Raw genomic sequence first — 12350 nt, 5'->3', positions numbered from 1 at the left:
GGAATGGAGCGGGGATGGGGAGGGCAACCAGCAAAGCCAGAAGCCAGGGGAAACCCCACAGTGGAACACTGTCATGGCAATGCCAAGATCTTCCCTGACCAGTGGCTGTCCAGGGGGCGGGGAGCCAGGACTTGTAGTTTCCCCCTCTGACTCTTCAACTGAAGCAGAATCTACTGATTGGGAAGGAGGATCAAGGACCAGGACTCCTGGGTCCACTCCTCACTTGGGAGAGCCTAAGTAGCTCATGCAAACAGAGAAAAGCCACTTACCAAGTTGCACTGACCAGGGCTTTGAGGTGGGTCCTAGAGTGCAGATGGAGAGGATCCTGTTCTGGAGACGAGAGAGGTGACCTGTCTCTCCATCTACCTTGACTCCTCTGAGTGTCAAGCTGGCTTCCTCTTGCCTTTTGAAGATGGGTTGTGTCAGGGGCTCTGATAAAAGAGAAATTTGAATGAAAGAGCCTCCTTTTCTCAGAAACTACACATTATCAGTCCTTGCCCCTGTGGGGCAGAGGCGGGGTCAACTTTCATGCATCAGGCAGGTGCACCTCATAAAAGATATTTTCCCAGGCTGATCCCAACCCCCTGCCTGAAGCAGGATCAGCCCTGTCCACACCATCTCAGACAAATCCACGGTCTGACCTTTTACCAAAAACAGTCACTCCTGTCCCAGAACAAAAACTTTCCACAGGTCAAGTTGGGAAAACAAGGCAGCTGATGTCCTGTTGCTGTAAAAGATTGCTGATATACACTGAAGGGATCTCGGGAAGAGGGTCACAGCCCCAGTACACAGAAAGGCAGCACCCTCCCAGTCTGTATCAGTCTGATACATTCCTTCCTGACCCCAAATGTAGGCTTGGTCTGGCCTTGAGCAAAGGAGCAAGACCCTCTAGCCGGAAGCCTTTGGCTTTGGTCCCAGCAGAAGCGCTGGCACATTGTCCATGGGGCTAGGAGCCAGGACTCCTGGGGCACATCTACATGTGCATTAATGCACTTCAGTTAACACACATAAAAACCTAGTACCTCCATTGTAAGGTGCTAGGAGAATGTGTGTTACCCTGTTTTAATGTATATCAACTAAAGAGCACAGGGCATTTGTAAACACACACGCACCACAGCGGTGGGTGCTTTGAAAAGTGCCTGATACTGCAGTGTGTGCAGTTGTATAAGCGGTGGAATGCACGTCAGCACTGAGGAAATGGTGGCTGTGTGCTTTAGAGTCAGGTGCTTTCATTCAAAAGTGCACCAGCACCATTGTCTGTGCACTGACACATATTTTGCCGCTAATTTGACTTGGTTAATTGAGCCTGTTCCAGCACGCCGGATCTCTGGTGTGTCTCTGCACAAATATGTATATGCATAAATGCCCACAATTTTTACGTGACACTTAATGCACATTAGCCTATTTTAATATGCATTAACTAAATAGCACTTTTTTCAGTGATGCTTTAATGCATATTAAAATAGGCTAATGCACATTAAAGCGCATGTGTAGACCTGCTCCTGGTTTCCATCTCTGGCTCTTCAATGGAAGTGGGATATACTAATTGGGAAACAGGTTCCAGGACCAGGACTCCTGGGTCCACTCCTCATTTGGGAGAGCCTTATTAAATCATGTGAAGACCAGAGAGAAGACACTTATCAAGCTGCACTCACCAGGCCTTTGAGGTGGGTCCCTGGAGTGCAGATGGAGAGAATCCTGCTCTGGAGAAGGGAGAGGTGACTTTTCTCTCCATCCTCTCTGACTCATTCAAGTGCCAATCTGGCTTTCTCTTTCATTCTGAGGATAGGCTGTGTCAGGGGCTCTGATAAGAGAGCAATTTGAATGGAAGACTCTCCTTTTCTCGGCAACCACACATTATCAGTTCCTGCCCCTGCGGGGAAGAGGCTGGGTTGGCTTCCAGGCATTAGGCAGGTGCACCTCACAAGAGATATTTGCCCCTCCTGTCCATTGAGCCTGGAAAATGCCATGGCTGTCATCTTGCCAATGGAAGCTAAAGTGAGCCAGCTGTCATTTAGTGTGGAAGAGGAGCAGACCCACAACACAGAAAATAGAGAAGGAGCCTGGAACATGACCATGCCTCAGGTGTGGCAGTGACCCACCTGGTGGTCACATGGCTTCTGACCCACTCGTCTTCCCCAGGTGCCCTCACTTTTCTGTTCACCTCCCAGGCTCTGATGGCATTACTTCCCCGTTGAATGTAGCAAGCTCAAAATGTACAAGTCATTTTGTGTTATAAAGTGTGTTCTGGCTTCATGCTGCTGTGTATCTTGTTTGTACCATATATTGTGTCTCCTCTAGGACTGAAGGAAGACCACCTCCTATCCCCCTCATTGTGTCCAGACCCTTATCTTAAGATTTCTCAAAAGAACCTGTAAAACCAATTTAGTGACTTCGGTCAGATCCAGGAGCACTGACCACCTTTAAATCAATTCGACTGCATTAGCAGTGTTTCAATGATGCTGTTTCTTGATTGGGCCCTGTGATGAGGTCAGAAAAGTTATTTAAGGGTCAGTGCACCTGGGTTGGAGACTCTTCATTTTTTTCCCTTGGGTTGCCTCTGTGGAGGGAAAGGGGAATGCTGGGATGCTTGCTGGAGCCTGAGGCCAAGCGGTACAGAGCATCAAGGTTTCAAGTCAAGTAGCCAGTGGGGTTTGGACTGGGAATACAAGGCAGGAGCTGGCAGCTCACCCCCACAGCCACTCAGGCAAGAGCAGAGATTGGTGCTCCACAGGAGCTCAGTGAAGTCACATAAATGAGAATCCAGGGCAGGAGCAGAGATCGACACTCCCCAGCAGATCAGTGGAGTCGCATCAACTCACCCAAGGGCCCTTCCCATCACAGAGGGAACCAGCATCCCCCAGCAGACAGCGACAGTGAGGGAGACAATGCATCCACATTCCCAGCAACTAATCTCTTCTGGGTGGAGACTCTCCCACTCTTGGAGAGTTGAGCCTGGAGTCAAAGGCTCCCCAATAGGAGTAGGGGCGATACAGGGTATACTTTGCACTGGGGCGGTATTGTGTTTTCTCTTGACTGTATTTTGTGTTCTCTGTAATAAACCAGGGGTTTGTGTTCATATTGCTTGCCAGGGAAGGGTCATTGGTTTTATTGTACACCTTAGTCTTTCATTTAGTGTTTCCCAGGTGGTCAGGATGGGGAATTGAGCTGAGATGAAATATATTTAACATCCCAAAATTGAACCCGGCCCTTGTTGCTGCTGATGGGTGCCCAGCAGGTTTACATGTAGAAGGGAGCCTGCCCCAGGGGCCCTAAGCAAGCCCTAGCTTTCCTTGGCCAGTGAGTCCCTCCCATACCCAGCTGCCCCCAGTCCCATTCTTCCAAGCCCCCCAGGTCCCATCAAGGCCCCACTTTAAGAGATATGTATGGCCCCCTACCTTCCCTAGAACCACAGCCATGCCTTGTAGGTGATCTTAGTCCATGCACCAGCTTGTACGGACTTCAGGCTTCTTGGCTTTAGTCTGGTGGTTATGCCTGCTGTAGACTGCCAGCCTAGGCCCACTTCCTCTGACCCAGCTTTGGAGTCTTAGCCTTGTCTGGTCCTAGGCCAGTCTCACTCTGCTTGTACTCAGGCCTCTTAGCTGGAGCCTGCCCCTTCCTCTCTGTTGGGACTCAGGCCCTGGTTCTCACAGCTGGAACCTGCCCCTGATAGCACTAAAAAAACAGAGCACCTTGGAGGCAGCCCTGTGTGGCCTCCCATCATCCCTACCAGCCATTATCCAGTCCTCTGGCCCTTAATGAGAACATATGGACAAATGCACAGGATGGGCAACCAAAAGTCCCCTCCCCCTTGCTGGGTCACTAACTTCCTCATAGGCTACAGGTCCCCTTTAGCATTATAGCTATGTGGAAGAATCCTCTTCCAGCCTCCAGCTTTTAAGGTTTGGGGGGGTTTTCCTTCCTTTTGTTTTGTTCTTCTCACCTGGCTGTCACTCTGGTTCCCTGAGTTACAGTGTATGTGATCTGAGTCACCTAGCCTCCACTGTACTGAGCCCTAGCATCATGACCTGGAGAGCCAGGGCTTGAGTCCTGGCCAAGGTGTGCTGCTTTTCAAATTGGTTTGTTGGCCTCAAACAACACCTGTCCCTGATTGGGTCAGGAAGGTGAGGTCAAGGGAACTATTTAAGGGGGAGGCTCTCCAGGAAGGGGCCATGTTGGGACTTTTACACAGCAAGTTGAACCTTTGCAATCCTCACCCACTTCTGGGATGCTGAAGTGAGTAAAATACCAGAAACTTAACTCAACAGGTAGCTTACAGTAATGTAGATGCATTGTAAATGGCTATCAGTCCAGGTCTGTTTGCTCTGGGTATTCTCTGACTCGTACCCCGCCTCAAGCCTACCCCTCTCTCCAATAAAGCTATGCACTATAACAAGCTTTGTGGTACATGTTTGAGAGGGAACTGGCATGTCTTCTTATTCCCTTGGCTCAGCTGACTAAGGGAGACTATTTTCTGTGCTTCAGGAAGCACCCCAAGATCTGGCAGAGGGTCAAGCACCTTCAATGTCCACAAGGCCTGTGTAACCTGGGGGGCACAGGGCCTGTACAATGACCAGACCCTGGGCAGCGGCTGCAGTTACCCCAGGCTTGCAGGTGTGCTCCAGGAAGGGGGCGGCCAGATGTGAGGCACCCGGAGATTGGCGGGTGGCTCAGCACAGGAGTGCCCCCTACTGGCCCACCACAAGCTATGTCTCTCAGGGAGAGGCCAGGTGCCGGCCCGAAGTCCCTTCCAGCAGCCATCCTACTTAGGAGCTCCTCTCCCTGCCACCTAAAGGGCCAGACTGACCACTCTAACTCAGGCCCTGGATTTATATGCCTCCAAGCTCCACCCCTCTTCCTGTCACATGGCTCCCCAGACACATGCAGGAGGTTCCTCTTTTAATTAAGAGCCAGCCTGAGCTCCAGCTGGTGCTTCCAACTAGGGGGCTGGAAATATCTCAGGATCTCCTCAAGGGCACCCCCTGCTGGAATCCCCTTCCCCATCCTGCAAATATCATTCCCCCAAATGTAACCAGGCAGCTCAAAAAGTCTCTTTCCGCATTCCTTTTATTTCCTGGAATGGAACATCAGAGAAGCAAACCCATGTGGAGCCCAAGGGCACCAGGCCAGGGCAGAACAGTTGCAGAGTAGGGATTTAGGACTGCATTGCTATCCCACAGGCTGAGGCTCAGGCAAGGAACATTGCTAGGATCAGCCCACTGAAGGCTGGGAGCAAAAGCCTGGAGTGTCCCGGGGATGAACTGGCCAATCCGAGGGCTCGAGCACACATGTGCTGGCTGATGTTGAGTTGAAATACTTCAAAGACTTTTTGGCTGCCATCTCCAAAGGCATCTACAAGGGCACAGGCTGATGGTGTTGCACAGCTTATGAAAGAGGTTGCCATATTTCCAGGACCTCAAGATGGGAAAGAGCAGAGAAATCAGGGTCAGGAGACCCACAGGCACTTCCATCTCTGTGTCCAGTCCCTGCCATTTTCCCTCCTGAGAACCATCCAAGACCACAGCCACCTGACTCTGCTCTGCTGCCCCAGCCCTGATGCCCCCATTTCCTTTTCCACTTCAACAAGTTTCAAGTGTCCTCTGATAAAAATCCATTGGGCCCCATCCAGAGCCAGCTAGATCCCCCCCCCCCCCCCCCCCCCCCCCCCCCACCCCCTCAACCCTCAATGATCTTTGGAACAGACTTGACACCACATCACTATTCAGAGAGCCACTGAAAGTTTTCCAGTGGTGCAATCTCCAAGAACTGTGGCCCTGTAATCCAGGGAGGCACCACTGAGGGGCACCAGCGTCTCGGGCTGTATTCCCACCTCTGTCGTGACCTGCCAAGAGAACTTTCAACCATCATTGCCTTACTTCCATGGCCAGGCAAAGGAAGATACAGATTTTTCCCTCTGGTTTGATTTTGAGTTCTTTCAAGAAGGGGCTGCTCTGAGCAGGCAGATGAATACACCCTGACAAAATGAAGGAAGGGAAAGACTGGTCCCTGGGACTGGGCAAAGCTTGGGGAAGAATCTGGCAGGGTCCCCAGTGGCAACAGGGATTTGACAGTCAGTTGTTTTGTTAGGGTCAGGTAAGGGAAGGGAGAGAGATGATCCCGCACCCCAGGGGAGGAAGAAGGACATGGAGTTACCAGAACCGTGTGACCCAGTGACATTCAGGCATTGATTCTCCTCTCCAGTGCAAGCCGACACTGTGGCATTGCAACTATATGTACTCCCCAGTACAATACAGTAGGGGCAGTACAGCCCATTGGGAACGACGTTCTCTGCAGACACTGCAATGAACAGAGCAAGGGCTGTCAGCTTGTGGGACCTTTGGGGCACCAGAGAACCCCAAATCTTGCCCTGAGGGACATTAGTTGAGGGCACAAGTTACCCCTGAGCAGAATCCCATCCAGCCTAGGGACCCAGTGAGACTTAATGAGCCACCCATGGCAGGGCTGGAGGACCAAGCAGACCCTGAGTGGTTTATGCTCCAGGATGGAGGTGGATCCATGGCAGGAGGAAATGGAGCTGAGGGGCTGGGTGGTAGGGACATGGTTACGTACACTGGGCAGAAGCAGTCTTGCAGGAATTCCCAGTGCAGCAAGTGAGGGCTATCCTTTGTTTCACTGCAGAATTAAAGATGGCTGGACTCCGTCCACAGACACGGGAAGTCACACAGCCCTTCATAGTCTGGATGTACTTCACTGAGCCTATAATGGAGAAGAAGGAGCTGAGCCCCTCTGACATTTCAACCCCAGAGCCCTGCTCTGAAAAGGGAAGGTCACTTCCACACCCTCGCCTAGAGGGGAAATGGAGGCAGAAGCAGGGACATACCTGAGGTCACAGAGACCCTGGAGTAGCACCCAGGGGTCCAGGATCCCACCTCTCCTGCTCCCCCTATTCTGAGCCCCCAGTCCCCACTGCCCTCCAAGAGTGGGGACAGAACCCAGGCATCTCGGCTCCCCGATCTCCCTACTCTTACCCCCGGACTCCAATCCCTTCCCAGAGCTGGGAGAGAACACAAGGGCCCTGGGCCCTCAAACCTGGTTATAATTGAACCACTGCTTAAACACTGGACTCACCAAAGGTTTCTGATCTTTCTATCAGAGCAAGGAAGCAGCTGTCTTCTCCAGAGCTGCAGGTCGTCATTACACCATTGCAGGTGTTGCCTGGACCACTGCAAACCTCACATTCCAGGCAGGTCCCTGTAGAAAAGAGAAAAGGCTGTATCAGGATCTGGTCCCTCCCTCATCCTGGGCTTGTACAGGAAGCCCCAGACCTAGTCCCACTCCCTAGTCACCTGCCACTCCCACTGTAGCCCCTTGACCCTGAACTGAGAGGAGTCCCTGCAGGACATCTCAGAGCCACTGAGATGTGCTGGGGACTTGGCCCCTGGGACTTAAATGAGGCAATTACCCCAGCCCCAGCTCACGCTTGGGCTTTTCATATAGGGACAAGCTTCTCCAGGGAATGGTGCCCCTCACCTGCAGCCAGGAGAGCGGAGAGGAAGAGGAGGATGACAGGAGCCTTCATCCTGGGAGCCAAAGGTGGCTGGGCACTGGGGAGGGTCTTCAATACAGTAAAACTCTCTGACTGGTGAATCCTGAAAGAGATCAAAAGGATTGCATGGGGGGGGCAGGGATCATCAAACCAGAGAATTGAAGAAGTGGGGCAGAGGAGACCTCTGGAAGTCACTTCTAGCCCAACTGCTTGCCTGTGGCAGGATCAGCCCTATGCAGACCATCCCAGACAAATCCCCTGTCTGACTTCTTAGCAAAACCAGTCACCCCTGACCCAGAACCTTCCACAGGTAAAGGTGGGACAGGACCCTACAGCAGCCAATGTCCTGCTGCTGTAGAAGGTTGTTGATATACACTGAGGAGGTCCCAGGAGGAGGGCCATGCCCCCAACTACAGAGGAAGGCAACACGCCACTCCCGCCATCTTTACCAATCTGACCCGGGGGCGGGGGGGGGGGGGGGGGGGTGGAAATTCCTTCCTGACCCCAAATGTGGAATCAGTTTGATTCCGAGTGGAAGGGCAAGACCTTCTAGTCAACACCCTTTGGGGTTGGTCCCAACAGAAGTATTGGTGCAGTCAAGTTACCACCACCAGCCTAGGCTGCAGCCAATGCCCAATGCCTCTGGGGGAGGCTTAACCCTCCCCAACCCCGAGACATGGAGCAAAAAGTTGGGGGGGGGGAGCACCAGCAAGGTTCAGAAGCCTGGGACATATCCACAGTGGAACAGAGGCATCACTATGCCTAGATCATCCCCAACCAGGAGCTGTCCATGGGGCTAGGAGCCAAGACAACTTGTTTCCATCTCTGGAATCAGTAGTTCCCACTTCAGTGGAAGTAGGATCCACTGACTGGGAAGGAGCTTCCATGACCAGGACACCTGGGTCCACTCCCCACTCAGGAGAGCCTAATTAGATGATGAGAAGACCAGAGAGAAGCCACTTACCAAGTTGTGCTGACCAGAGCTTTGAGGTGGGTTCCTGGAGTGCAGATGGAGAGGATCCTGCTCTGGAGAAGAGAGAGGTGACCTGTCTCTCTGTGCTCCTTGATTCCTCTGAGTGCTCTTGCCCTTTGAGAAAGGGCTGGGCAGGGCCTCTGATGTCAAAGAGTCACTTGAGTGGAAGGATCTCCTTTTGTTGGAAACCAAACTTTCAGGTTTCCTTCACCTGCAAGCAATGGGTGGGGTTGTCTCCCAGGCATCAGGCAGGTACACCTCAGCAGGTACAAAATTTGCTTAGTTAGGCCCCAGAGTGTGAACAATACCATGGTTCTTATCTCCTTGCCCACAAAACCTAAGCCAAGCTAGCTTTCATTAGTGTGGGATAGGAATGGATGCACAACACTGTTACCATGGTAAATGAAGGAGGAGGGAAATAAGGAAGTGTAAAACCCCTGCAGTTGGTGCCAGTTGACAAACATGCTTCCTGACCCCAAATTTGGCATGAATTTGACCTTAAGAGGAAGAGCAAAACCCTCCAGGCTGTGGGTTTGCTACGTCTCTGCAGCACCCCCAATTTAAGAGCTGGGACCAAAGTGTCACAGATCCAGAGGAAAGAAAAAAAGGACCCAGGAGATTATCACATGGAGAGAGAGTTACATCTTTCACCCAACAAGCAGTATGGTTGTCTGGTCTAGCACCCCCTTCTGGCTCACACTTCCAGGAAACCACAGCTCCAGGGACAACTCAATGCCACCATCCTTAAAGAATCAACCTCTCCAGACAAAACAGCCTGATGTATCCAGTGCAGGGTTTTCTTACCTAGGCTTTTGGGAAAGGGTTTCAAGGGACCTAGGTAACCCTCCCCTGTGTAAAGGGGGTAGTCTGTTATTCCATACTAGAGGGGAGAGCTGGTTCTGAAAGAAATTTGGGAACAGGTATTTTCTCCCTTCATTATGTGTTATTATTATTCTTTCTACTGGGCAGCAGGCTAAAGGGTGGGCAGCAGAGGCCCTGAGGGCTGCTCTTTAAAAAAAGCACAAGGGGGCTTGGGATCCAGTCACTTCAGGGCCAAACATGAGAACCAAGCCCCATCCCAGAGCTGGGAGAAAACCCTGAAGTCTTGGCTCCTAATTCCCATTGCTCCATCCAGCCAAAACTACCCCCCAAGCAGAACTGGAGATGAAAACAGAGAGTCCTGGCTTCCAACCTTCCTTCAATCTACCAGAGACAGTGAAATCCCTGCTCCAACCACCAGAACTCAATGGTCTCCCAGAGCTGGGAGAAGACCCAGGTGTCTTAGTTACCAGACACTGGTTCTCTAACATGCCATACCCCACCCTGGTACTTAGAGTAACGTAGCTCAGAAATCTCAACCGTATGTGTGCATAATAGTTGTATTTCTATTGTGTCCACCTGACATCCACATTTCACACTTGTGTTGGCCTTTGCCCAATAAAAAACAGCCACACCCAGGCGTTGGCAATAGGCCAATGTCCCCGAGGCATCCCTGTGAAGCCAGCATACTTCCTCATATACATGACTTCTAGGAGTCTTCTGAGCAAATTCATAAAAATTGAGCTAATGGCCAGCTGTATCTTGCCACACCCCTTCAAGGCCCTGCACTGTGAGGGTCCTACTCACAACTGGATGGACAAAGGGGTCCCCTGTGGTGTCAGGTGCTGGGACCTGATTTGCCAGGCACTGCAGAGACTCCACCCAAACCACCACGAAGGCTTTGGATTCCTTCCTGCCTATGTCACATCCAAAGCTTCCTCAGTGTTTCCTTCCCTGTTTCCACCAGCTCTTCTTCCTTGGAGAGGTCCATGGTGGACTGACTCTTCAGTACCACAGAAACATCCCTATGCCACCCAAGTGCCCAAAACAGGTGTAGGGTCCTATGGGAACAACCCATGCCTCAGCTATCTGTACCTCAGGTGGCCTCTGAAGCAGGCCTTGGACCCTCAGAAGCTTCCTCCAGGAGCTCAGTACAACTTCAGGACACCACTGTCTTGTCCCTTTCTCCACCACAAATCTCAGATGATAGCCCTCACTCTATTTCAGGATGAAATCCAGGTCCTCCTCCTACATGGGGCTCTGGCATTGGAAGAAGGGCTAGGATTCAGTGGTGATGGATCTAAAAGAAAGTACTTCTTGAGGACTGTGAGATGCACGCACCCCCTGAGGTTCTCCGGAGCCCTGGAGCTCCAAATCCCACCACTAAGGGGCACCAAACATCTCCCGTCTTTCTCCAGAGCACCACTTGCTGGAATCAGTTTTCCCAGCATAGAAGCCCCTTCGCTTGCCCCTCAAGGCCAAAAGCAAAGCAGAGGTTTCAGAAGCAAAATCTTTGCATTTCCTTTTCTTGCAATAAATAGTTAATAAATATTGTGTCCAGTTTGGGTCCCCCACTACAGAAAGGATGTGGACACATTGGAGAGATTCCAGCTGAGGGCAACAAAAATGGTTTGGGGGCTGGGCTACATGACTTGTGAGGAGAGGCTGAGGGAACTGGGCTCAGTGGCAATGTATGGGGTTGCACGGGGGTGTACATGCACCCCTAGGAGTGCTGGTGGACCCTCTGACAGCCAGCACTCCCTGCTTAGGTGATGGGGCAGGGGGTGGCAGGCGGGAGCACCGGTGCCCTTCGTATGAGCACTGGCCGGAGAGTGGGGGCACCATGAGAAGCACCACTGGCACTTTAGGGTGCCCTGCTCATGCCTCCGATCAGCCACCGGGGACCACCCCCAGCCCCCGGTCGCTGACCTCCTGATTCATAGATTCATAGATGTAGGGTTGGAAGGGACCTAAGTAGACCTTCAAGTCTGACCCCCTGCCCTGGGCAGGAGAGAATATTGGGCTCATATGACCCCAGCCAGGTAATTATCAAGCCTCCTCTTACAGACCCCCAAGGTAGGAGCCAGCACCACTTCCCTTGGAAGTTGGTTCCAGATCCTAGTCACCCTGACAGTGAAGTAGTGCCTTGTAATGTCCAGCCTGAACCTACTCTCAAACAACTGATGACTGTTATTCCTTGTTACTGTGGGAGGTGCTTGGGTGAACAGAGTTTCTCCCATTCCCCACTGGTCTCCCTTGGCCAGTTTATAGACGGCCACCAGGTCCCCCCTCAGCCTTCTCTTGTGGAGGCTGAACAGGTTCAGGTCCCGTGGCCTCTCCTCGTAGGGCCTGCTCTGCTGTCCCCTGACCATGCGAGTGGCCCTCCCCTGGACCCTCTCCATGCTGTCCACATCCCTCCTGAAGTGCGGTGCCCAGAACTGGACGCAGTACTCCAGCTGCGGCCTGACCAGTGTCGTGTAGAGGGGGAGGATCACCTCCTTGGACCTGCTCGAGATGCATCTGTGGATGCACGACAAGGTACGGTTAGCCTTACTGACCGCATCCTCACATTGGTGGCCCATGTTCATTTTGTAATCGATAATGACTCCAAGATCTCTTTCTACCACTGTGCTTTTGATAAGGGAGTTCCCTAACGTGCAAGTATGCTGCTGGTTCTTCGTCCCCAGGTGCAGCACCTTGCACTTGTCATTTTTTAATATCATCCTATTCTCATTCGCCCACCCCTGTGCCCCGTCCAGGTCCAGCTGTATCCTGTCCCTCCCTTCTAGCGTGTCCACCTCACCCCAAATCTTGGTGTCGTCAGCAAATTTAAACAGGGTGCTTTTCACCCCCTTGTCCAAGTTGCTAATAACAGGCAGGTCCAAGGAGGTGATCCTCCCCCTCTATGCGGCACTGGTCAGGCCGCAGGTGGAGTACTGCGTTCAGTTCTGGGCACTACACTTCAGGAGGGATGTGGACAACATGGAGAGGGTCCAGAGGAGGGCCACCCACATGATCAGGAGTCAGCAGGGCAGGCCCTACAAGGAGAGG

The 12350-nt window shown here is 52.2% G+C and overlaps 2 protein-coding genes across 4 annotated transcripts in view; both read right to left on the bottom strand.

Moving 5' to 3' along the window:
* Positions 1-425, bottom strand: part of LOC102368396 (phospholipase A2 inhibitor and Ly6/PLAUR domain-containing protein-like) — a 6045-nt gene extending 5620 nt beyond the window's left edge. The window contains exon 1 of the mRNA XM_025216461.1: positions 270-425. The gene's annotated coding sequence lies outside the window, so the exon portion shown is untranslated. The remainder of the gene's footprint in view (positions 1-269) is intronic.
* A 4637-nt stretch (positions 426-5062) lies between these two features.
* LOC102368156 (phospholipase A2 inhibitor subunit gamma B-like) lies at positions 5063-10653 on the bottom strand. 3 transcript variants are annotated; one of them, XM_025216459.1, is made up of 7 exons: positions 10395-10653; positions 8472-8738; positions 7492-7610; positions 7090-7212; positions 6571-6717; positions 6154-6297; positions 5063-5415 (listed from the first exon to the last, which is right to left on the bottom strand). In XM_025216459.1, exons 3-7 carry the CDS (start codon positions 7538-7540, stop codon positions 5189-5191), a joined length of 690 nt encoding a protein of 229 aa, XP_025072244.1. In that variant the 5' UTR covers positions 7541-7610; positions 8472-8738; positions 10395-10653; the 3' UTR covers positions 5063-5188. The 3 variants fall into 3 exon arrangements, with proteins under 3 accessions (XP_025072244.1, XP_025072245.1, XP_006034538.1); XM_025216460.1 differs by having other exon boundaries at positions 8472-8691; XM_006034476.2 differs by having other exon boundaries at positions 8472-8533.
* Positions 10654-12350: the final 1697 nt, after the last annotated feature.

Source organism: Alligator sinensis, unplaced genomic scaffold (genome assembly GCF_000455745.1).
Source record: "Alligator sinensis unplaced genomic scaffold, ASM45574v1 scaffold850_1, whole genome shotgun sequence".
Taxonomy (NCBI): Eukaryota; Metazoa; Chordata; order Crocodylia; family Alligatoridae; genus Alligator; species Alligator sinensis.
This window is presented reverse-complemented; position numbering and strand designations above follow the sequence as displayed.

Coding starts and splice junctions, on each gene's coding strand:
- LOC102368156 (XM_025216459.1), bottom strand. CDS start 7,540: ATGAAGGCTCCTGTCATCCTCCTCTTCCTCTCCGCTCTCCTGGCTGCA. Junction 7,213..7,491: donor CTCCGCTCTCCTGGCTGCAG/GTGAGGGGCACC, acceptor TCTTTTCTACAG/GGACCTGCCTGGAATGTGAG. Junction 6,718..7,089: donor AGAAAGATCAGAAACCTTTG/GTGAGTCCAGTG, acceptor TCTCCATTATAG/GCTCAGTGAAGTACATCCAG.